The sequence below is a fragment of the Acipenser ruthenus genome, chromosome 20 (genome assembly GCF_902713425.1).
Source record: "Acipenser ruthenus chromosome 20, fAciRut3.2 maternal haplotype, whole genome shotgun sequence".
Lineage (NCBI taxonomy): Eukaryota > Metazoa > Chordata > Actinopteri > Acipenseriformes > Acipenseridae > Acipenser > Acipenser ruthenus.
This window is the reverse complement of record NC_081208.1, coordinates 21,144,972-21,170,869: the sequence shown is the minus strand read 5'-3', so window position 1 is coordinate 21,170,869 and position 25,898 is coordinate 21,144,972. Positions and strand designations below refer to the sequence as shown.

The 25,898-nt window shown below is 36.7% G+C and overlaps 1 protein-coding gene across 3 annotated transcripts in view; it reads left to right on the top strand.

The window, feature by feature from the left end:
- The window catches only part of tdrd12 (tudor domain containing 12), a 32,009-nt gene extending 6,111 nt beyond the window's left edge, over positions 1-25,898 (top strand). For all 3 annotated transcript variants that reach the window (XM_058993628.1, XM_058993626.1, XM_058993627.1), the window contains 26 exons: positions 252-365; positions 1,542-1,666; positions 2,639-2,692; positions 3,880-3,939; positions 4,323-4,383; positions 4,609-4,713; positions 5,451-5,636; positions 5,850-6,003; positions 6,394-6,521; positions 7,104-7,295; positions 9,712-9,840; positions 10,472-10,589; positions 10,995-11,134; positions 11,903-12,120; positions 12,918-12,999; positions 13,506-13,687; positions 13,944-14,151; positions 14,655-14,747; positions 15,359-15,531; positions 15,959-16,081; positions 16,510-16,610; positions 16,919-16,970; positions 18,374-18,487; positions 18,845-18,998; positions 19,726-19,798; positions 20,042-25,898. In XM_058993628.1, coding sequence (XP_058849611.1) covers positions 252-365; positions 1,542-1,666; positions 2,639-2,692; positions 3,880-3,939; positions 4,323-4,383; positions 4,609-4,713; positions 5,451-5,636; positions 5,850-6,003; positions 6,394-6,521; positions 7,104-7,295; positions 9,712-9,840; positions 10,472-10,589; positions 10,995-11,134; positions 11,903-12,120; positions 12,918-12,999; positions 13,506-13,687; positions 13,944-14,151; positions 14,655-14,747; positions 15,359-15,531; positions 15,959-16,081; positions 16,510-16,610; positions 16,919-16,970; positions 18,374-18,487; positions 18,845-18,998; positions 19,726-19,798; positions 20,042-20,130 — 3,228 coding nt within the window. In that variant the 3' untranslated portion in view covers positions 20,131-25,898. The remainder of the gene's footprint in view (positions 1-251; positions 366-1,541; positions 1,667-2,638; positions 2,693-3,879; positions 3,940-4,322; positions 4,384-4,608; positions 4,714-5,450; positions 5,637-5,849; positions 6,004-6,393; positions 6,522-7,103; positions 7,296-9,711; positions 9,841-10,471; positions 10,590-10,994; positions 11,135-11,902; positions 12,121-12,917; positions 13,000-13,505; positions 13,688-13,943; positions 14,152-14,654; positions 14,748-15,358; positions 15,532-15,958; positions 16,082-16,509; positions 16,611-16,918; positions 16,971-18,373; positions 18,488-18,844; positions 18,999-19,725; positions 19,799-20,041) is intronic.

The following is a 25,898-nucleotide window of genomic DNA, read 5'->3' as shown; positions in this document are numbered from 1 at the left end:
CATAAAAAAAGTGTGCAAGGCTGGCATAGGTCCACATTTTAAATCCATAGTGTCATTTTCCAGAACAGTAGGATACTGGGTTCGATCAAGACAAATTAACCTTTTTTGTGCCAGTTTTATAAAGCTGCTGCTGCTGCAACTGTGTTGAAGCTTCATATCTCAGAAACCCTTTGAAGTAGTTCCTTAAATGTATGTGCATTATATTTAAATTATTATTTCTGCTGTTATAATGGGATCTCTTTTCTTTTCAGTCTGACCCACAGGATGAATACAGGAGAACCGTAGAAAACCTCATAGAAAAATCAAAAATCATGGATTTGAGTAGTCCGAATTGTAACCTCAAAAGTGAACCAGTGGTAAATGAGGTAAGAGAGAGGGAGGTACTTGCAGTGAACATTATTCAGTAATATTTGATACACCTGCTTTAAGGTAATTGGCTTTTATTTACTCCTGCAGCGCCACCTAATCGAGGTACTGATAATCGGGATTTCTTCTTAAATGGGATACAACTGGGAGATTTTTTCCCAATGCTATTTATGTTGTTTATTTGGGACATCACTTAGTTTAATTGGGATACAGTATTTTCAAATGATGAATGGAGATTGCTTTTCAGAGCCAGACGAGTTCACTTAGCACAGCACAGTGCAGTGAGTACGTGATTACGCTGTGACTTGCGCAAACCACGTTAAACTCTTGAAGGAGCTGGTCTGTGGGTTCTCAGGCTGCTGTTGCAAAGAAAGTTGGCGTGTCAACATCGCAGATCTCTCACCTTGTGATGAGATGTGATTTCATTCTTTTACATTTAGAAACAGAAAAGTGTGACTAAGGTTGTCTCAAATGCCTCTCGTTTAATTGGGGAGGCTGCTTATTCAGTTATGTTTAATTCTCCCGAGGCGTCCTGATGAAGCGGTGCTGACTATATTCATCGATAGGGATAGAGTGGACGCTTCTACCTGTCTGTATTACATTTTTCACACTACTAATTGCAGTCTCTCATGTAGCAAATTAAAAATGCTAATATTAACTCCTTACTTATTTTCTGTACAGAACACACTAAAGTTGTTGTACTGGAAGACCTTATATTACCACCCTCGCAATAGTGGCAATTAGAAAATGGATCAGAGATTTCCTTTAACCCGATTGGTCAATACGAGGTCCTTAATCTCTGGTAAAGGACCTCGAATGTCCTCTTTCTAACGGTTTTTGATTACTTTCTAAATCAATCCACCGGAAAATACGTAAATACAGTGCTCATGTATTTTACCTTTTTTCTGCTTGATAAAAGGAAATCTCCATACTAGTACAAGTGCTCTGAATGTCTGTCAATGTAGACGAAGTCTTTATCCTTGCTGTCCTCAGCTTTCAATCTATCTATACATTTAGTGGAATTTTACAGCAAATACTGAACGATCTTGAATAAAGAGTATTTTATTACCTACTGAGTGTAACGTTCCGAAGCACATCCTCCTTGCAAATAATTAAAATGTTATCCTCTAATAAATATGAATGCATTTATGTTTCGGTATTCTCCTTTCATTCAGTTGGATACACAGAATGGATTCAAGGAGAATATGGAGAACACCACTGAAGATGCTGACCAGATAGATTTAAAAAGGCTGGCTTCTGAGAATCTAGAAAATGATGGAACTGTATTGCATGAAGAATGGTATGGTTTCTTGTGGATTGATAAAAATGATTTAATACTGCTATGCAGAAAGATTAGCATTATACATTTTTATTGGTTTAAAAGCATATGTGAGTGTGTGATGGTCCTTGTTGGAACTGAACACATGTCATTCTTCTGAATTTAAGTGTGTTGCTTTTTATTTACAGTATACCCTCGCTATAACGAATCTGTTGGGGTCCAAGCCTTTTGTTCGTTATATTGAGGGGTTCATTATAGCGAAAGGACAATCAAAATGAACGATAGACTGTTGGAGTAAGTTAATGAGATGACTGTAATGTTCCGGTTCATCTCATGTATGCAGTAATCTGCCTTTGCATTATGCTTTTCATTAAGGAATTAAAACACAGTACAAAAAGCAAAAATCACGAATTGAAGCTGAAAATCCCAGAATGGCCTTTCATTCCAAATCGACAGGACAGCAAATTTTGACGTGAACCAAGATATGCTTGCGTTCCTCCTTTTTTTTTTATATTTATTTATTTATTTTCAAACAATAAATATAGTTTTCAGCTTTGTTGCAACATAAAATTTTGTTTCAGAAGCATAGTTACACAGAGAGTGCTTTTTATTAAGTCAAAAGAGTTGACTCTACTGCAGGCTTCACTGTGTGCGTAAAGGCCGGGTTGTTGACAGTGTGTTTTTTATATTATATATATATATATATTTTTTTTAAATTTGGGGTCCAGGGGCCAGATTTTTTTACAGCCAAAAGTTTGTTATAATGAAGGGCGTTATAGCGAGGGTGTAATGTGTTTAAATTCCCTGAAACAGTCTAACTTATTTCAACATCAAATGAAGAAAATGTCTTGGGGTTCTTGTGATAGTTATGAATTGAGAATTTTTAAATAAGGTACTTTACACATGAGAAATAATGCATGTGTGTTGTTAATTCATTGTCTGGCTGAAAGTCAGATTCTTGTAACTGCTTTCTTTCTAATTTAATCTTTTTAGTCTTGTGGAAGAAGATCCAGCAACACTTCATGAGCTCCATGCAGAGCTGCCAAGGTAGAGTCCTGCATTGGGTCGGAATGTCATTTTTGGGTCAGAATTTGAATTGCCAAAAAATGTTTTCTGTCCTTTTTAGCATACTCGCCTGTAACACTTCCCCAAATAACACATTCGAAAGTAAATGTCCTGTTATCTCCTGCATTAAAGCAGGAGGAGATTACGGAGGAGTCCGCTGACAATAGTAGTGTTCTCGGTTTTTATTGCCGCTTGTTTGATACGTCGCAAGATCCTTTTCTCACGTCTGCTTGGTGATATTAAAAATGTCTGTGGACGAGGTGAAACAAAAGATAGCGCAGGGTTTATGTCATGTAGTGGATAATAGAGAGGTAAATCACAAGTGTGGTCTTGGAATCATAGAGAGTGAAAATAATGAACATGTGACTGGATTCTTTGCTTGTAAAACATTGTTTTTGTGAACGACAGCCACAAAACTGGTACAGCTCTGCGAAAGCATAGGTGTAGCTCCTTTTGTTGTGTTGCGGGTAGAAAGACAGTGTTCCAGCGAGGTCGGGTCCTGTAGAAGCGGGTCGTAAAAATCGGACCCGCGCAGGACTCTGCGCCAAGGTACATACAGCATTGCACACCCAGAGCCATGTTTATATAGGCTGATTTTGACTTTGAGGCACAAAATTCTAGATAAAAGCATTTTTGTTTCTTTATTGATTACTTTGCTTTAAATAGATAAATAACATGTTTATGCTCCTATTGTTGTTGTCATATGACCTGGAACTGGTGGTTGCTTAGACCGAGTGAGAGGTGTACGCATTTTAATGACAAAATGCAGACGGGAAGGGGATGTTGCACTGCTTTCCTAAAAAATAGCAAAAATAATTCCATCCTTCTGTTAACTTGAATTCTTTATACAGGTCAGCAAATGTCATTGTAAAGCACGATATGTGGTTTTACACCAGGTTAAAGAAACCTGTATGCAAGCCTTGCTTTCAGGTTGTCTTGGTTTCACCTACAGAAATTTATTGCATCCTAAAATACATGTTTGCTATAATGTGTTTCTTTAAGTACTGCACACGAGAGCTTTAAAGCAAATTAAAATATTAAGACGGATGGGATTTATGGAATTGTGCAGAGAAATGTATATGATAAGATTGTGTAGTTTTAAATTGTATGCAGTTTCAGGTCATTATTCTGTGTTATTTTAGTATTTATTTTATTTTTAATAATTCTAGTACTCGTGATTGGAACATTAATGCACCAAAGGATATTGATGAAGAACTTGCGAAGGCTAGGTATGTGATTCATTGTACAGCAATCTGCTTTAATCCTGCGCTCTTCTAAACAGTATTTATAAATGAGCCCATAATGTGCAGGCGCAAATCTTTAGTCGTTTTGACTTTGTGCTGCTGGCTGTTTGGAGGTACCAAATAATTTGCAACAAGATGCCAGTGTTAACATCATGGGCCATAGAGGTACATTGTTGCTGATGCTTAGTGCGACAGTGTTAACTGATTGAATTGAGTTGCTGTTACTGATTTAGTTTAGTTAATTTAACTCAAGTACAGTGGAATGTGGTATTGTCACTTGAATATCTTTGTAAGCATCTGCAAAATAGCAGAACTGAACCACTGTGGGAAATGCTCCTCTTTTTTTTTTTTTTTTTTTTTGTTTGCAGATTACTCCAGTTTCTAAATCCTGATCCTCTGAATCCTGAAAGTGAACCATTGATGCATACGGTAAAAACATTACACTTAAGCATAATTTAAAAAAAAGTGTCCTGGCTGAAAATAGCATTTGCTGGTATAGGGTTTATATGTTTTATGTTATTGCAAACTGTAGAATAAATAATGATTCTCAGATGTACCTAAAAAGCAGCATGAATGTTTAATAGTTATTTAATGTCAGATCATGTAAAATAATTATGCACCAACCTTATTAATATATATTTTTTAAATCTGCAGCAGGGTGTACTCGAAAATAGAAGTGGAGTATTTCTTCATTCAGTCACCAGGATTAGTCCTTGTACCTCCTTGGATACGGCTCCCATTACTGACAATCTGAAAAAGGTAACCAGTGTAATACTAATCAAACTTGGAAATACGATAGTCTTAATGACCATGCACAACAAACATAATGCGCTAAAAAAATGTTGTCTTTGTTTAATGCACATGTTCACACAGACTGTGATATGGGGTCACCCGGATATGCAGATACAAGTTGAGGTAATGAGGTTCTTAAAGTAACCTACATATCTCAAACGGGTCAGTTAGGTCTCAACATATGACATCGTGGGTCCACCCACAAATTGTTGTCTAAGTCAGAAGGGAATGGTGCTAAAACAGCAGAGTTGAAACAAGGTATGTTTGAAACCGCTTGATAAACAGAATTCAAATAAGTTTATTAGGTGTGTTTGTTTTTTTTATTTTATTTGTAATATCGTCCATCTGTACTGTTTGCTGTTTGAGAGGCTTGGATTAATAAGCATGTGTCGAATGTAGTAGGCATACATTAACAGCTTTTTCAGCCATACCATGAGAGATGTGGAACCAAAGACCTTTAATTCACTGATTGTATGGAAACAAGCCTCACTTTGATCCACAGATTTGTAATGAAGATATGCATCGAGTTTTATTGAGTTACGTAATTCTGTGGGACAACTTGGAGTTGAGGTGTTGTGTTTTTTATTTATTTATTTTTTTATGATCCCCATCATTTGTCACTAAAAAATATAAATCCAAGTATATGTTCCTGTGTGTTTTTTAAAGTTAGATTTTTTTTTAAAATGATCAAATGTATTTTTCAGGCACTTAAAAGGCATAAATACCAAGGACCAAATCTTCCTGAAGCTTACTGCTGGCCTGCAATAGCACGGGGTTGTGACACGGTGCTCATATCCCACAGTGGAAAGGATCCACTGTCCTACATTCCTCCATTTCTTACGTTCCTGCAGCTGTCTTCAGTTTACAGTTCACTGCTTTCAAGGACTGGGGTAATTTTATTATTTTTGTGCAGGAGTAAAGGGTTTAATATATGTACATATATAGTTAGGAAATTCAAACAATTCTGAAGTAGTGAAACATTCCCATTTTTGGGCTCCCTCTCTCATTGTATTGGCTTTATAGAAGTATAGAGGTCTTCCAAGTATACCTAATAATGTAAGATGTTTTTTATTTATTTATTTTTCTGATTTTTACATTTTCAGCCGATTGCAGTGGTTTTGTGTCCAGGATGGGAAAAAGCACAATATGTGTTTGACACACTGGAAGAGTACAAGCTTTTCCAGCCACTGAACCCCATGTTAATATTAGTGGGGTTGGGTAAGGAAGAAGCCAAAAACATCAAAATTCAAAAAGGATGTAAGGATAACGTTTGTTTTTATTGTCAAGATGCTGTCGGTTAGACAACAGGCCTCTTAGCCAGCAGTCACTATTTTAAATCTTTTATATAGTAGAGACTTGAAAACTTGACATTGTAGTTAGTCACATAATTCCATTTTTTCATGATATGCCCAGCAACAGTAGTGAAATTTGGTTTTGAAAAATGCCTTTCGTGGGCAAATAGGATATAGTGACGGCGTCTGTACATACTGAATATTGCATTCATACTCTTTACTTGCAGTACCGTGTGCTATTTTGACAAGTTTTTCCACAAACTATAAACATAAAAAGCTACTTTTTCTAAATAACTTCACACAGCAAAACCGTATTTTTAATAACTAAGGTTATTTCCCAATCTTCTCTTAACAGGTCAGATAATAGTGACTACACCGAAGAGCCTTGTTAGATTGCTTTCACACCATTGCTTCCTTTTCCTTCGACTCTGTCACCTTGTTTTTGATGAAGTTGATGTGTTGTTTTCTGGAGCCAGTGAACAGGTAAAAAGTCCTTAATTCTGAAGTGTGTGAATTTATTTATTTTATTTATTTATTTTTTGATAAAACATTTAGTGAAAAGATAATTAAGGAAAAAAAAGCAAGATGTTTGAATTAAATATGAACACTAGAAATGATCACACCTACTGAACTGGTCGAATGGAGGGGATGGATTCCAATGTGATATTTCAAATATAGCTATATAAAAGTATACAATAATAATTAAAAGGTAAACTTCAATAAGTCCAATAGCCTGACCTTAATGGAGATGGTTTTAGTGAGCAGCGAAAATGTTTAAGCAAGGGAGGTGGACAGACATGGACAACACTGTTCTGTTTAATTTGCAAGTACATTATTTTTCATCATACATTAATATACAATTATATATATATATATATATATATGAGGAGATAACATACTAGCGGCCATTGACTCTTACAAAATCCTTGAGTGCCTGAAGAACTGGATGTTCTAGATAGTGCTTATAATTTAGAACATTGCGGTATGTACCTGATTGCCATGACTAGAAAAGCAAAGCATAAGTCAAGGTTTATGATTGGGTTTTTTTTTTTTTTTTTTTTTTAGATGTCTGCTATATTGGAGCATTTTAAAAAAGCGGCTACTTCTGAAGAAAGGGTATCTTTGCCACAGCAGATCATCGCTGTTGGTAATCGGTGGAACAAGCAGATCAAAGACCTTGTTAGAGAGTATATGAGTGACCCTTGTGTGGTGATTACAATCATGGAGGAGGCAGCGCTGTACGGAAATGTGCATCAGGTTAGCACAGCTGGAGATGGGGACAGTCAGATCTGTTAAGACTGGTGTATAAAATCAAATGTGTTTGGCGTAAAGTGGCTTTGAGCTAAATGATAGTAGTGTACCTATACAATTAACACCACGTTACTTTGAAGTATACAGCGCTAACAAAATAATTCCAGTAAATCCTATCTAATAAATATTATCCTGTAGATCTCTCATTTTCTTTTATTCGAGATGTGATTTTAAAAAAAAAAAAAAAAAAAAAAAAAAAAGTATAGCATTTTTTTCCATAGCATTTGTAAACCGGTAAAACTGGCTTTTGCTCTGTGTTCCATGCTGCGCTTCCTGTTGAAGGAATGCATCCAGCACAAGTGAGTTGCTTTTGAGAGTTGTAGGAAAATAGTGACTCTTCCTGCCATCTGTTTTCTTTAAAAACTCAAACTCTGAGTACCAAGCACTGCTTTTCCCATGACTCCCATGTTTTCAATGTCAATTTAGTTCTGTCATGCTACCTCTCCAAGGATTGAAAGTGTTGCATTTAATTATCTGCAAGAAGCATGCAACATATTTTCTTTACTAATAGCTTCAAATACAGTACATTTTCATTATAAAAAATCACTTTAATGTGGGTGTTTTTCATATAGCAATATCAGAGACCTATGACATGAAGGCAATATATATTGGGTAAGATTTACTGGAAGTATTTAGTTTGCACCAAGTTATTTGAGGATTTCATACTGCTGTTTCAGGTATTTTCATGAAAGCGCACATTTGTGTGTCTTTCTGTATTCAAGATTCATGTTTATCTTAAGTTCCTTTTTATGTTTTTTTTTAATTTTTTTTTGTGTTCATGTTTTACTGTGACCAATAGGGTAACGTTCAAAAAATTGTTTGATCCATATTTAATTACTGATTTATAACTATTACATAAATAGTTAAATATGTTTAAGAAGAGTTGTTCATTGATACTTGTAACCCTAATTCTTAGACTTGCTGTGCTTGTTCTCTCTAATTCTAATTGGGGTATGTGAAACCAGACATTGGTTCTTTTATATTTAAATCTTTTGCAGCATAATTGATTTTATATTGATATTAACCCTTTGCGGGCCATTTATTAATCGCGCGTCAGGCACGCCAGGTCTAATTAATTTTCACACGCGCAGTTAATTTTATACGCGCTGTTTAAAAGTATTTTTTTTCACAGTCAAACGGGTTTAAATGGCCCTGCATATCAACAAAGCACACACTAGGCATCTCCAGCCCCGCCCCAGCCTTTTGTTTGCTATAGCGTTCAGCTGTGTAAGAAATAAATAATAATAATAATAATAGTCGTAAATACCGATCGATCATCTCCAGATCACTCGTTTTATCACCAAACTCCTCAATAATGCGATCCAAGTCATTATTTTATTACTATAACATCTGAAAAAAGCTCTGCAAATGTCCACGATAGTCTCAGTGCGCTGACGCACTTAGCCAGCTTGTTTACTATGGACGCCCATTATCTGATACCTGATACCATGTATGACTATTCATGAAATACGCCTTTTTTTTTTTTTTTTTTTTCCCGACTTGTCTCGGCTCCTGTCGCTACCACTCGGCAATTGAATGGTTTTCTCGGCTTTTTCCGGAGAAAAAACGACTAAACACCCGTTTATTGCGTTGCTATAATGATGTCGGACCCAGTCCGACAAAGGACCTGTGAGGAATAATTGCAATGTCGGACCCAGTCCGACAATGGACCGCAAAGGGTAAAACGTATTTTGGTGAATTTTCAGTGAATCTATTCAGATGTCAAACTGCTGCTAATTTTTTACCTTTTTTTGGTATTACACAAGCAGTGTTGAATTTAAATCTCTTCCTTTGCTGAAAGGGCTGACAAACATAATTTCAGAAATTACATTCAAGGGACTATTTAAGTTGACTTCAGTGCATATTACCCCTGGTAGAGATGCTATAGACAAAATAAAGGCGTCCACTTGGTTTAGCTGTGGGATACAACCAGCACCCACCCCACCCCACCCCCACCCCTGCCCCTTTCTGTGAAACCTAATTTAACATCTTAAATAGTTTAGCATTGGTTGAAGTTAGTGGGTATGCCAAAAATACTTTTATACATTATAGGAGATGTCCTAAATCCTGTGCTGTTCAAACATGCTGCACAATTACAGATTACAGGGTTCTCTGCACTGAAATTGGGGTTTCACTTCGTTTCAGTGAACCATGGATTCCATGTACTAACTCTGACTTTTTTTCCATTTGCTTTCTGCTGAAGTGTCTGAGCCATCCCTATCCAATGCACAGCTGTTGCGTATCGTCAGCAGCAGAAACAGGAACTTGATTTACGGTTATCAAACATTTGTACAAATGGTGCACTTTTCAGCTTCCAGATGTTGGAATAGATTTTAAAACATGTGCTGTATTTATCATTTAGGTGATCCTTGTTTGCCTGGACTGTGAAAAGATTTCTGTATTACTCAGTACATTAGACTTCACCCCTGATATTTTCCAGAAGACTTTGATCTTCACAAACTCGGCAAAAGAAGCAGACCATGTGTTTACGGTAAATTCATGATTTAAAATGAGCCTGCACTATTGTAATTATCCTCTGCCACCGCCAAGGAGCTATAGCGAAGAGACTGTATCTGATGTGATGTTGGGAAGCATATTCATGAAGCCCTTTGGTGAAGCATTGAAGCCTGCGCAACACTGATATGCTTCTCTATAATTGGCATTGAGTCTTTGCAAACTTTTTTTTTTGGTAAGAATGGCAAATAGTGACCTAAAAGCACAATATAGACCCATGCTGAACATGCATTAAATAGCAAGTAATTCCTTTTAGAAATGTTGTAATTTGTAGCATCTATGTAGCTGCGGTAATGCGCACATAAAGGAATTTCATGCAAATTTTACAGGGTCTGAAGTGTTTCTTAAACCTAGAGGCTTCGTTAACACTTTGTAGTTTAGCAAGATCTACTTTTAAAATTGGTCACTAGTACAGATGGAAATAAGCCATTCCATTTTATTATGAGATGACAGATATACTTGTATACAGTGGGTGATTAGGCTGTTCAATGATGGTGTCATTTCTGTCTAATGAAAATCTATCGCATCTGGAGCTTTTTTATATATTTGACCACTCGGCATATCTTTCTTCTTTTATGGTATTTACTGTCTTTTTTTTTTCTTCCCAGGCTGTAAGCAACACTTCAGCATTCTGCTTGAAAGTTCACGAGGGCCTGACCTATCGGTTTGATTTTGTCATGGAGCAATGGAGGAAAGAAATAGGTCCTGGTACACACATCATTCTGGGTAAACAAATGTTTATGTATTGATCAAGCTGTTCTGCTCTATTGCCAGGATTTCTGTTTTACCTCAAAGTCTGTAACCAAATGACATTACAAGAACTTTCTTTTAATTGTCTTACTGATTTTGTTCAGAGTTTGATACAATGTCTTGGATTAAGGGTGTGAATTGGAGAGACACGGGAATGAAACCTGAGTCCTGTTCCCGTACCTTTCCATATATATATATATATATATATATATATATATATATATATATATATATATATTATATATATATGATTTGTTTCATTCACGTCCCTTCCCGTCCTGTGATATTTAAGAAAGAAAATCGACTGATTGGGGTGGGTGGGTGTGGTGTTGTGTGTGTTTTTTTTTTTTAAGCCCCTGTTTTTTTTCCTCTTTTTAATAGTTTTGACCAATGACTGCATGAAAGCTTTGGGAATTACAGATGCCACTTGCATAGTGCACTTCAGTTTCCCCAGCACTCCCAAAGTGTTTGGAACCCGTCTGTGTAGCATGTCTGAGAACTTTCGAAACTTAACTGAAAAGGTACGCCATGTGCTGTGGATTTCTTTGGTTTTAAATACTGGTTTGTATGTGTTTTTGTTTTATAATACATATGTATGTGATGGAATGCATCTTACAGATTCAGTTACCAACAAATGTAATGTGGTTGGGTTTTTGTGTGTGTATTTCAGGCAAAAACAGTACATAGTGGCAAAAGTAAAATAAAAATGAAGTAATGGTGTTACTGAGGTTTACTTAAGCATTTTTTTAAGCTGAACGAGCAAGTGAGAACTGTACATAACATTTCCCTTGCATGTCGGGTCAGTATTGGAAAGCATAGAAGGCTGTGTGGTCCAGTGGTTAAAGAAAAGGGCTTGTAACCAAGAGGTCCCCGGTTCAAATCCCACATCAGCCACTGACTCATTGTGTGACCCTGAGCAAGTCACTTAACCTCCTTGTGCTCAGTCTTTCGGGTGAGACGTAATTGTAAGTGACTCTGCAGCTGATGCATAGTTCACACACCCTAGTCTCTGTAAGTCGCCTTGGATAAAGGCGTCTGCTAAATAAACAAATAATAATAATAATAAGGAATTTGAGTGACATGCCTGCCTCTATCTCCTGATTCACACTCGCTTCCCAAATCTGAAGCACTGACTTAGCCAGTAGAGATCACTATTTGGCAGCTTGGGTTGCGTTGCCATCCTAATCTGGACTGTTTACTTCTTGCTGCCAGTTATTCCTGCATGACACTTTGTTTGAAATAAGCCTTTAATGCAGATTGGACTCATTTTGTTTCTCTTCCAATAAAAGAACACTTTGGAACAGGAATTCTCGAAGGCCAAATCTGTATTGCTGCTTTCAGAGAAGAATGCTGGTCATGTTACTGGGGTTCTGCGATATTTTGAACATGCGGACGTCAAACTACCACCTGAACTAACTCATTTTGCAGAGGGGGTTTTGAAAGCGAAGGAGGAACAAAAATCTGGAAGACCACTTTGCAAATACCTTAAATGCTTTGGTTTCTGCAGGTAGGTGCATAGATTCATTATTGTCATTTTAAACACATATTTCCATAATAAAAACAGCTTTAACAATAAAGATCTGCTCTCCAATGCATATTAGTTATGTAAATGTGGCACTTTTAAATCATTAGTACAATACAGATAAAAAGCAACAAACTTGAACGGTTGCTCAAGAAAGAGAAATCCATCGTACTGGACAGTTTTTAAAGAGAAACAAATCCCTAGGTTTAAAATCTAAATTTGAACAGACTGGGGCCAATAGTGCTAAAGAATGTTGGATATAATATTAAACAAACAATACAATGAAAAGCCTTGGTCCATTTCTTCTTATTGTGTCCTATAATGTGTCCTGTAAGGTGTAGTGCATGGATGTTTCATGTTGAATATTCTTTTTTTCGGGTTTAAATCATTTTCAGATGTACTTCGCAGGAAAACAAGTGTAATGTGTACCATGTTACAGTTTAAAAAAAAATTAAATAAAATCGGGAGTAAAAACAAAGATTTCATTAAGTTGAGCTATATACCGGATGCGCCACTCGGTAGCCCCCTCAAGCTCCAGTCTTTTTGTTCAAATATTTGTCCGAGTACTAAGTGCTCACTATTGAGGGATGGGCCCAGCATGAATGGAATTTATTCAAATTACAATAGAACACCACTGTAGGCATGGCAAGAGACTTCTGTAAATATTAAATTTCCATTATTGGCCGTGTGTCATGTCTTAGGAAAATTTGAACAGCAATCTCTATTTGGGGTACTGTAGCAGCTATAAAACTGATTGTGTAATCTTTTGTTTCTGGTCCAAGTGACAGCAGAATTTGTTCTGACCGACACTCTGTGCGCCCAGAGCAAGACACACAGCCCCACCCAACATGTGGAACTGTATCAGTAAGTTATTTATCAATCTGTTTTATTTTAATAGATATTTTACAATACATTTTGTTTGTCGTTGGGCTAATAAAGGCAGCTGTTTTTTTGTGGAAACTTCATATTTGTTACTAATGTCTTTCAATAAAATAAATACAAATAGATGATTTGTAATTCTTCTTGTGAATGGATATGGTAGTAAGTACGCCATCACATCGACTGCCAATATATCATTAATCCCTCAGTGTTATGAAATATCCTGAAACAAAAACTAAAAGCACTTTGATTTTTATAAAGGCCTATCTCTTTCACAGTCTGTTCATGGGTGCTGTACAACAAAAGTGAACCCTTCTGAGGCACTAATGTACAAAGCCTAGCTGAGACCTTGATGTTGTAAATGTTATATTTGCAGGGTTAAGTAAACACTGCATACTAAATGTCCTGGTGTTCTTGATATTGTCCCTGATCCAGTGGCTTGTAATTATTAACAGCCTCTGTGCCACTGATTTCTGTTTCTTTATTTACAGGTGTTGCCATTATATGTTGAGAATGCTTCCTGCTACTTTGGTCGCATTGTCAGTAAAAAGGAGGACCTGTATAGCAGTCTTGCTGCTGACATGGCTGAATACTATGCATGCAAAATGCAGGGTGTGAAAGAGATCACAAAGGGTGGGCTGTATGGAATAAAAGAGGGGACTGTCTACCACAGGTAAACCTCATTAATAGAATTGGGGCCAACCTTGGGAACCCTTGCTGAAAACTCACACAACCTAGTATTTTATATGTTTTAAGTTCCATTTTGCTTACTCCTATTTTTTATTTTTTTGTCACATTTTCAGCTGTCCCTAAATTAAAGAGGAGTATTTAATTATGCATAGTAAATGCCAAATAGGTTTATTTTATGATGCATTTTCTTATTGATATTGTATTTGAATTCCTTATGATTTTTTTGTTTCTTTTAAAAGGGTGCAGGCGTTGGACATTCCTGAGAAAGGAGATTGTCTCTTCTACAGCATCAGTGTGAGGTTCATAGACGAAGGCAGAACCGGGGAGGTGCGAGAGCATCAGTTGCTGTGCTTGCCCAGTGAGTTTCAGAGTCTGCCTCCACAGGCTGTGGAATTCATAGTCTGTAGAGTGAAACCTATAGATAATGAAATAGAATGGAACCCAAAGGTAAGCCCTTAAAAATCAATGAAATGAAAATAAATTTGTATTGTTTGATTTATTTCACAATTTTTTAATAAATCACAAATTTAGTGGATTCCACGTTAACTGTGAATTGTATAGCAAGGACCCTTCACAAACTTGCTTCTCTCAATATTCACTCTTGTATGCGTTAGTCAGATGGCAATATAGCCATAGAACACAATACAGTAATATAATAAATATGCTAGGAGATGTGCAGAAAGTGTTTCTGGTTACAACCCATATATTTTTTTTCTTGTATTTCTGTAAAATACTACCCAATGGTTCTCTCTTCCCAGCTATAATTTAACATATACAGGGAAGGGAATGCCAGTATATCTCCAGCAACAATACAAATATACATACTGTTCCATAGGGCATTTTTAATTTATTTATTTGAGAAAAAAAATATTTAAAAGTAAATCCGGTCTAAATCTTTTCATCTGAAACGGTGTTTGCTGAACCTAATTTGTACATTGTTTTCAATATAGGTCAGTAGACACATTAATCAAAAAATTAAAGGTGTACAGCATGAAGCGAAAATTGTTCTCCGCTTAGGAAATACAATTTGGGTTGATCCAATGGTAAGTCTCACTTATTTCTTATTCATAAATTTCACCAATGAACATATAAACTTGCATGTTAAAGTAGCAGTTTTCCAGTACAGCAATTTAAGGTTGTATTTTTCTCAAAATGTAATGCTTGTGATTTTTAAAGCTCATGAAATCGCCATACAAAGCTCTGCCAAAGCATCTGATCACCTGGTCAACCACTCGTACTCCTACGCTCGAGCAGAGAGTGAAAAAGACAATGTCCACTCCCCTAATATGGTTGCCATATTGATATTGAGATCATGTGACCTGTTTAATGTTTCTGCTGTATAGATGGTACATTCTGAGCTATTGTCTTAATATTTGGTACACAGCTTTATTCTGTGATTCTCAGTAAAGTTTCATGACTTCATGTTGTCCAGGAAAATGTAACTGTTTCACTGCCTTTTTGTTTTAACCTCTGACCATATCAACAATAGAGACCACATGTCTAATTCCAGTACCACTCCATATAAATATATAAAAAAGCACACTTCTAAAAGTTCTAGGATGGATGCTATTTTAGTCATCTAAACTGACCCACAAACAATTATATGAACTGGATGAATTATTTTAAATGTAATAAATATTTCTCTTTTTTAAAGATACGGGTAACCAAACTAGCAGACTTGAGAACCTACATAAACGAATACAACATCCGCTCGGAGATCATAGGCACAGGCATGGGCACTGACAACCCTGAGCATGTTGCACTCCTCAAACAGCTGTGTCTGAAAGAGGGGCTGGTTAAAGCAGAGGAGACCCAACAGGAAATGAAGTAAGCACACATTTCACATTGTAATCCAAGGGGCATTCTACAGAATGTTCGGATGCTACACACTGATTGGTTGTTGAGGGGTTTTAAACCGTGCATAAATACAGCTTAATGTATAGCAGAACTTTTTTTTTTTTTTTTAATCCAAGTACAGTTTGATTTAGTAAATTATCAATACACAACTTAAACTCGCAACGGAGAGCCTGAGTAGTTTATTACTACTGTATTGTGCCTTATTACTTGTTTTTCTCAATCATTTTCGCTAAGAGCAGTATATATATTTACAGTCGCTAAGTTTTTAGCCATATGTTAATGCAACACAACCCACGCCCTGTAGTGTGTTATCCCTTACTACTTGTATAGAAACATAAGGTCCAGGAAATAATTATACAGTAGATGCTGCATCAAGATTCTACTGCATATTTAACAGTTTGGAGAGCAGCATATCCAGTTCAGTGCAGAACACCGTCAACAGCAGTGATGAGCTTCCAGAAGTTTCATCAGATGATTGTAACTCCACCCCAAGTGAAGGAACAGACAGTAATCAACAGGAGTGAGTAATCTGTACTGGTAACAACGGTTATATATCGGATTTAAGTTTAAATTTATATTCAGTTAAAAGGGGGAAAATGTCAGAATAAGAAAGCATGGCATATTCTGTGATAGATACGTTCAAAGCATATAAAATATTCATAAATTTAATATTTGCATAAGTTATAAATTGATTTACTGAAATCAAACATGTATAATGCTAAACTTTACCTAAAATGTAAGACACGTCCTTGTTAAACTGTTTTGAGACGATGAAATCCTGATGACTTAAGATTTACTGTTGTGTCAGCCACTGGATTTGGTTATGTGTTTTGAACACTCTTTTGTTCTGTAGACTGCTAAACTAGTGAAGGTCATTAAAACAAACTATTGTCTTTTACTTTATCTTCATTTTGATGTCATTTATATTTTCTAACCTTTTCCTTTTAGATCCCTTTCTGTTTCTTACCTCTCCAGTGATCATGAAGATGATGTCTCTCTTGGAAACTCTGTGCCAGCTCTTGAAAACTCTTGCCCAGCTAAGATAACGGGTACATTTTTTAGATGCTGTTGACCTCTGATCTAATGGCTGCCATATAAACGTCCTGTAATTAGGTTTTTGGGTGTAGAGACCCTTTTTGAGTTTGTCTTAATATTTGGTACACAGCTGCATGCTATATGAAGTTCTGTTACCTTATATCCAGTAAAAATGAAACATTCCATGTCTTGTAAGTAGTCTGACGCAACCAGTATGAATTTCAGCTGCAATATTAATTAATATGTTTAAGTGCTATGATAGGCTTTGTTTTTTGTTTTAACAATGTTGTTGTGTTTGTTTTATATATATATATATATACAGGTGATCTCAAACCAACAAGCAAGATTCGTGAAGCAGTTCTGCACAAAAAACGGTAAATAGAATTGTAAATGTCTTCATCCAAATGAAGGTGATGTAGGTATAGTGCTCGCGTTTTATAACTCTGCAGGGCTGGAAATAACTCCTGTAGCAAATCTGTTTGAGCCACTCCTGTTTTTACTATGACTTTAAACCAACACACCTGAGCTTGTTGGTTATATGCTGTGGCTAATCACCTGGAATGGGTGAAACTGCTATGCAATAGAAATCATATTTCCATCCCAACACTGTAGTCGGGAGCCATAGTTAGGAGACTGCTATTTGTGTTTGACTTCATAACGAGAATGAAAGTGCCAGTTGAATGGCATAATGGAGCAAATGGGAACCATGGCCATTTCATCTTATAACTGGTTCTGAGGTATAAAGGACCGTATTTTTAAAGGGGGAAATGCTAAAGTTTTTCTTTTTTAGATGAACTGATTGTTGAATTAAATGTAGTGGTGATGGTCATTGTGCATTTCTACACCATACAAAAAACATTCAGATTACTGTTCCAGGATTCTCTCTGCTTGAATTAAGAGCCACCCATCAGTGGTACAAAATATATATTGTATTCTTGGTAGTTTTATAACAAACCATCTACTGTACAAATGCCTCTCCCGAAATACCATTGAATTTAAGTTGCGTCAGGCCAGAGTACATACCTTTAACGTTAACATTATCTACTTCTAGGTGATGATAATCCCTGTGCTTTAGTACAGGTGTGTTATTAAGGCATACCTTGGGGCCGATGTAAGGATACGTGCAAAGTGATTTTCGACTGCAAAACAACCATATTGCAGCCACATTTTTTTGAGTTTGTGGTATACACGTGCAAACCACAAACTAACGTTGGCTGAGACTTTTCCAAAACGCAAAATGTCATGCTGTGTGACCTCAGCTGTAAGGACTCTCGGCTCCTCCTCCAGAAAACATTTATTTTCCGTGCGCCAAGAGGACTTTGTTGCCCTTCCTCTGACATGTGTTTTTTTTTTGGTTTGATTTTCATACGCCACAAATCTCATCCAGCGCCTGCTGCTCTCTGTACTCCTAACTCTCCTCGCCTCTGGGCTGTAAGTGCAGCTGCTAAATAGCCTGATGCACAGGCAGCGCTCATTATTTGCGTGTTGAGTAATTTGCATTGCTCTTAAGCTTACATAGGCTGCCGTGCAAGGCAATTAGGATATTGTAGCACCAATCGTTTGCACTACGCCCATCTTTGCATCAGCCCCACCTTATGTAGTAAAAAACTTATAAAAGTAAAGGTTTAAGGACTAATAATTTTAGAGACAATGGGAAGTGGCTTAAGTCCATGGGTAGAATTCACTCAGTTATTCTTTGTGCTGGTTTCCATTTTTTCTTTTTGCATTTTTTTTTGCTTTTGTGTCATTATTTATTGAGTGTCATGGTTTTTGACAGCCTTCACCCAGAAGTCCAATGGTTTCAGAAAGATGATTCTGTTATCATTAACATCAAGATCCAAAACCCTCATGCACATGAGTGTGAATTTTTCAGTGACAGAGTGACATTCAGGTAAGTCTACTTTTTTTTTTATTTTTATGTAATCCAGCTACTGAAACGAACAATGAAATTGCATTACTTCTTCAGATGGCCCTGGACATGCTAGTAGAATCTTGTTTCTGTCTGTCTTTCTAACCGATCAACCCTTCCAAATAATTCAAGGGTGTTTGGAAGGCTAGTATGAAGTGTGTGTTTTTTTTTTTATTTGTTCTGCTCTAGCTTGAGGAATAGCTTTTATTGACGTTGAGCAAATTGACAAGTTGTCTATAGATTTACTATTCTGTAGATAAAGTAAGAAAATCCTGAATTATGAAAATATCCTCTGCTGTGATTTAAGAATGCAGTTCTAATTGTTGTCTCTTCTTTCAGTGCTCTTGTTGATGATAAGCTTTACTGCGCTGACCTGGAACTGCATGACAGAATCGTAGAAGACAAAAGCACATGTGCCATTAAATGCAACGAGCCAGTAATCACCCTAGTCAAAGAGAAGAAAGGAGTCTGGCAAAGATTGCTTCAGCACAAGGTAATTTGGGAAAACAGGCTGTGTTAATTACACAACACTGAACAAAGAGTTTCCTATTTTGCGCTTGTCTACACAATTATCAATAACAATCTGATAGTGTGATTTTAATCAAACCCGTCTTAACTCACTAAATAAGACTACTCATTTTATGTGTCTCATCTGTTTTAATATAAAATTGATTTTACATTTTCAATAAAAAAAGTGTCATCTCTGTAGATCATGTGGGATTGTAGTCTTGGGTAAGATTTAAAGTGTGATTTATTAACCTTGACAAAAATACATCTACCAGTATACGCAGTGGTAGGTGATCAGTCAGTGATTACCTCTTAAGGTAGGGCTAAGAAAGTCGCATGTACATGGTGGATCAGTAGCATTCACTAGTTTCAGTTTATGGCCTCGGTACAGCAGTACAAATGTGTCCCAGATCAAAGGAAGATTCAGTTTCAAGTGGGTCTGGTGGAAGTTAATAGCCATTGATTAGTATTCAATTGTATACTGTAGATTAACTTTTTTTTGGGGGGGGGGGGGGCAAATGAGAGAAGCAGCTTTTCTTTGTGTGAAATTTGCTTTTTATTTTTTTATAGGCTTGTTTGGGTTTCATTTGATATCTGCCAACAAAAACATGTTCAAGGGAATAACTCATTAAATCACAAGTACTTGCACAGACCTACTTGAATGGTTATGAGTATCAGCTGTCTGAATACACGTGTTTTGTTTCCCTCCTCAGAACGCTTGTGTTACTCTAGACTTTGACCACTTTGATGACTTGGAAGAGGAGGAGGAAGTTATGTTTTGTAATGGTAAGATCTATTATACATAAACTCCTCTGGCATAGAGTAGAAAGGCATAGATTAAATTGCATAGGTTTTCCTGGCAGTTTATTCATTCAGTGTGTTTCTTAAGCTCGGAGATCAGTATTTTTGGCAGCAGCTTTACTGTCAAATTTTAGGCAGACTATAGCAATTTTGTTTCTGCTTTTTTGTGATGTTTTTTACACTTTGTATAGGTCACTTACTGTGAAAATAACATTGTTTTATTTGTAGGTGGGGATACTACAGCCAAATATGCCTCATCATTGCCAGATGAAGAAGGCTGCTATGTCTACTCTGATGGCGAGAGTGACAGTGATTGAGGCATGGTCTGCATTGTTTTCTGTTTCTGTAGCTGGTGCTTTGGAATAGAATCCAGGCTAACGGCTGACAGTGGATTGATTTTCCTACAATCTTGCTGTTTGTCATCGCAGAAGTTAATTGTTAAGTTTTCCTAAAATTATCAGTTTTGCATTTAAAAAAAATAATTGATATACTGGGTAGTTTTAAAATCCAGCAAGTTCATTGATTTAAAGATTATCTTTGCAATGTAGTAACTGATATCTGAAGTTTTGGATTAGGTTATGGTCTTATGTAATTAACTATGGAACAAATTGTATATTGATTCAATAGTCAGCTATGTGCTTGTAGGAGTTTGCAAACAATTGCAAAAAAACTTTTAAACTGGCAGCTTCAAATTTTCAGACCTGTTTTGATCTGTTGCCTAAAAAGTCCACCACATTTGGGCCATGCGACCTTGAGGTTTCTGGGCGACGAAGCCCAAACACTTCAAGAAATTGGCTTCATTTGACCAATCTATGCTCATCTAGTTCCTAGTAGCGGATTCATCTCAAAACCTTTTTCAAGTTGGGTCTTAACCCCTTTTGCAGCCAAAAATGCCACCCCGCAGCCAAGCAGTATGACTTTGTTTTTACCACACTGTCTTTTAAAGTGCTGTACAGACTTTTGAGAAAGTAGAGTGAAAAACTTGGCAGAACAAAGTGCAGTGCTCCCTTGCTACAAGGCTCTCGGTTAGGAGGCTGTGTGGTCCAGTGGTTAAAGAAAAGGGCTTATAACCAGGAGGTTCCCGGTTCTAATCCCACTTCAGCCACTAACTCATTGTGTGACCCTGAGCAAGTCACTTAACTTCCTTGTGCTCTGTCTTTCGGGTGAGACTTAATTGTAAGTGACTCTGCAGCTGATGCATAGTTCACACACCCTAGTCTCTGTAAGTCGCCTTGGATAAAGGCGTCTGCTAAATAAACAAATAATAATAATAATAACACACCGGATATAACGCTCCTACAGCATGCCCCCAGGTCTCTATACTAGTGATTTATATTTATACAGTAAGTACAGTTCAAACTATAAACAACTTCTCGGTATAACTTTGTTTCTGTCTCTCCCTTTTGATACAGTATCTGAACTGAAGAAAAGCTGCGCTGGCACTTTATAACAGACATCTTATTCAGCACTCGTTTTATAACTAAATAGATAGTAGGCCTATTACGTGGTTCTTATCTAATGTATTTACTTTTTTGCTGCGGCTTTCTCCGAGAGACTAGACACTTCAATCCCACTCCGACAGATTACGTCTTCCCCTCGCCTGACCCGCTCTCCTTCTTGCACTTGGTTTGCTTGTCTGTCACTTCGAACTGAACTCCCGACCGCCATTTAGCCAGGCTATTTGTAGTTTAAGAACTGCGAATTAAAATGATCCACGAGTGGGGAATTTTTTTTATTTATTTTTTTTTTGTAAAAAAAAAAAATATATATAGCGTTGATTTGCATGGTGCTTTATGCATGGTTAATTCACAGAAAGTTACATTTTTGCTTCACTATATATGCATTATAGAGAGGGAGTTATTTTATTTTGTATTTTAGTCAGAAGTGTGTTGTGTCCCGCGGCGCCCCCCACCCCCTCCCCCGTATATAACGCTCGTGGGTATAACGCTCATATTGTGTGTCTCCCGAGACCCACGTTATAGCGAGGGAGCGATGTACTACATTTCCCATACGAACAACACATTTTAAAATGTGGTGTGTGTGTGTGTGTGTGTGTGTTTTTTTTTTTTTTTTTTTTTTGTTTGTTTTTGGCAAGATAATAAAATAAAGAGAGTGCATTTTTATTTTGTATTTGTATTACCGGATTCTGCCGTGTCAACACCCAAGGGGGGGAAAGATGTCGTGAAGGCAAAAGTGTGTGGGTGGGTGGGGTGGAGAGTGTTGATTCGGGCAGAGGTGAAATTACAGGCATTATTGCAGAGTATTTAACATTAGGTAGATGGATTACGTTTACAGTTAGGCATAATTGTCCACTGGTTTGTAATTTTCAAATCTTTTCACAAAAGAAACATTAAACTTTAAAGCTGCAGTCTAGTGCAAAACCACATCGTGAAAAAACCCATTTAGGTTAAAAAAAAAAAGTTAGTTTTTACATTTTAAAAAATTAATAAACATGTGCAATTTTTGGTCCACTAAACTAAAGGGCTTTACATAATCTCTGCAAGTAAGAAATTGCTGTGTCCAGTGTGAAAACACAACACAAAATAATCCATTTAACATTAGGGCTGTCAATTAATCACAATGAAATTCTGCGGTTTTACACGTTAATTGTTTTGGGAGATACATTTTTATAACGTACGTTAATAGCACTGCTGTTTTGTCCCTTTTGGTGTACCATCATTCATTCCCTGTGGCATCATTTTAGTGTCACAGAACCGTATTATCTAGCAAAGCACTCAAACTGAAGGACTTGTGAATGGGACGTTTATTTAAAAAAAAAAAAAAACAACTGACGGTTCGTTGGTAGAAAGATAGTTACTTGTATCTACTGTCAAAGTGAGTTCCAGTATCACAGAAATGCATCTAGTCTGCTGTACCACCTGTGTGCTAAAGATGCTTTCACTTCTCAAAATACACTTGTAGTTTTTCTGCTAGACAGCAACACAACAAATGAAACCCGTTGGTTGAGTACTCATGGTTTTTTTTTTTTTTAGAAATTCAAGATCGCTGCATTTCGACATTACTAATTACGACATTACTATAACCATTGCTGTTGGATAGCTACCGACTGCAGACCTGTTAACATTGTAGCTTTGTTTTATTTTAATAACCGCATTTATTTTAGACAATATTATTTACAATTATGGAGGATATAACCGTTACTCAGTGAATATTTTTTGTTTTATTTAGGCAATTTCAAGTTATTAATTTATTTTTGTTATTATTTAAACGCCAGTGGAAAAACATCAGTTTGAGTAAAGGAAACTAATAATTGTAAATGCAGTAAGGTGAGTAATAAACTGACTCCATTGTGATTTAGCAGTTGGTTAATACTATTTAACAGCAATGCTGGATTGTAAATAAATATAAAACTATAAAGAGAATCCAGAAATAGGAAAACGGGTCTTATGCTTAGTTGTTTTTTTGATGATGATGATGATGATGATGATGATGATGATGATGATGATGATAGTGTAGGTCGGTAAAGTTTGTGCTCTCATCAGAGGAGCCGGCCGGGTTTGTGAAGTGTATAAACAGTGTCCGAACGAGATTTCTCAGTTCTATATTATTTATTTCCTTGGCACAGGTTGGTTGCTTTTGTTACAGCATTATAATACAGAGATCAGTTAAATTTTCTGAAAGTAACCTGTGTTAACGATCTCTCCCCCTCTTCCCAAGATACCACCAAACTCCCCACAGTTCAGCGAGATTTCTCTGTTAAGTATGTAAGCACATAAGTCTTTCCAGCTTGTCCCAGTGCGTAAGGTCTTCCAGTTAAAGCTTCAGTAGCATTCGCTGATAATTAACACACAAAGTTGCATTATCATATCATTAATGTTCAATACAAAAAAATGGTGCACGAGTTACAAGCTCTTGCAGTGTCTAAAAAAAAAAATATATGGATTGTAGCATAACTAGGAAAAAGTAATCAGACAGCAGAGTGTGTATCATCCGATCTGAAACCGGCTAACTCCACGTCTTCGTTATCTGAACCGAAAATAACCCTAATCCTGAATCATTCAATGCCCAGAGCAACTACCGTATTTCTTGCGGGTTAAGATGCCCTAAAATTTAAGACGCAGCCCAAATTTCCCACCCTCAACTTGAGGGAAAAAAATAAAAAAAATCAAATAACGGGGGTCTGATTTAGAGCTGAGCCTAATAACAAAAAGCTGCTGCTGTGGTAAACAGGAAGGCTTGCCCAGAACCGAGCTGATCGGGAGGTCCTGATTGGCTGGGGGGCATTCCCAGGAGCCTACACCTGCTTAACGCAGCAGCGCCAGTTCGAGGCTACTGCATAGCTACACAGGTGGGTGCTGAGCGAAAGCTTGCTTTGTTTACATTGAGGAGGAGAGCGTCTGCTCCGCAGGTTAACTACTACATTCTTGAAATGTATTTGCTAAGTGGCCCTGGATAAGGGCGTCTGCTAAGAAATAAATAATACAAGGGAACCCTGTCAGTCACGGTGCTGTTTGTGTAGTCCGGCAGTCACATCTTTTGTTGGTGATTTAATACATGCATCACTACTGTACTTGAATTTAAGACACAGGACAGTGCGTCTTAAATTCAAAGGAATGCGGTACTTCTAGGCAGTTTTTTCTATTCACGTAAGCTACAATATTCGCCCTCAGACATCATTTGCGCATTGTTATTAAAAACTGGAAATTTAATTTTCAGCTAAAAGTTGGGGTCGGGTGATCGTTCAACCCGGGGTGTTGACTCGACAGAATCTGGTGTGTTTTCTACCGTGTGGAGTGACTTATGGGGTATGCATTAACGACATTTGAACTGCTGTACAAAAACTTACAATATAAACAAACAACAATTATTCTTATGTGCTTTATTGACCATAAAGAATATGGCTGTGAAGCAAATACAGTAACAGAAGTTTGATAACAGGCAAACTCGCTGTGCAGCGAAATTGCCATGCGCATTCTTTATGCATTACATTAAAATATCATGTGTAATTCAATGCATAAAACACCCTTTACACAGCTTTGCTGGAGCGCTGCCTGTAGTTATTATACTCATCATAACCAACTTCTTGAGTATGCCGAAGCTTACAGCATATAAAGAAGTTAAGCAATGCTTTTGCTGAAGAGATGACTAATAAAAATATAAAAGTGTTAAAGGGTATGCACACCAATAGAAACCAGAGCAAATAATTATAGATCTCATCTGATGTTTCATTTTTTGTGTGTATTTATGCAACCTACAGTAGTAAATACACATTGATCGTCATTTATTTTCACTTACCGTGCATCTGTGTGGACATCTAGAATGGGTGTCTTGTCAACAAAGCATTTCCCAAGGGTGACAAGTCAAGAATGTACAGCAAGAATTTAAATGTAGGATGACTAGTGAGTACACTATGTAATGTACTATTTTGTTTGAACTAGTTTAACTATTGTATTATTATTATTATTATTTATTTCTTAGCAGACGCCCTTATCCAGGGCGACTTACAATTGTTACAAGATATCACATTATACATTATTTCACATTATACAGATATCACATTATTTTACATACAATTACCCATATATACAGTTGGGTTTTTACTGGAGCAATCTAGGTAAAGTACCTTGCTCAAGGGTACAACAGCAGTGTCCCCCACTGGGGATTGAACCCACAACCCTCCGGTCCAGAGTCCAGAGCTCTAACCACTACTCCACACTGCTGCCCTGCCATGTATGACATTTGTTTTGCATTACTGACAAGTTACAATGGATTAGAAAGCCAGATTAGCTTGACAAAGACGCCAGCTGCAAAGAACTATTTCGGCTGAAGATACCAGTACAAGAAGGTTACATTTTGCGTGTTTTTGGAATTGTTTTTGTCCTGTTTGATTAATTCACTGATGGTGAAATGTATTTTATTCACAGTACATTCTTTGTGTGTATTCAATTTGAAGTTCTGAGTTTAATAATATCAAACAACTAATCTGTATTCAAAATGTTATTTTTTGTGTCCTCTAATTTTGAAGAAAAACTGACAACTACATATGTTCTTTATGTACGTTTTGTTTTCTTGGATGTCCGTGATGTTGGGACCATTATTTTGAATTAAAGTTGGTTTAGATTCA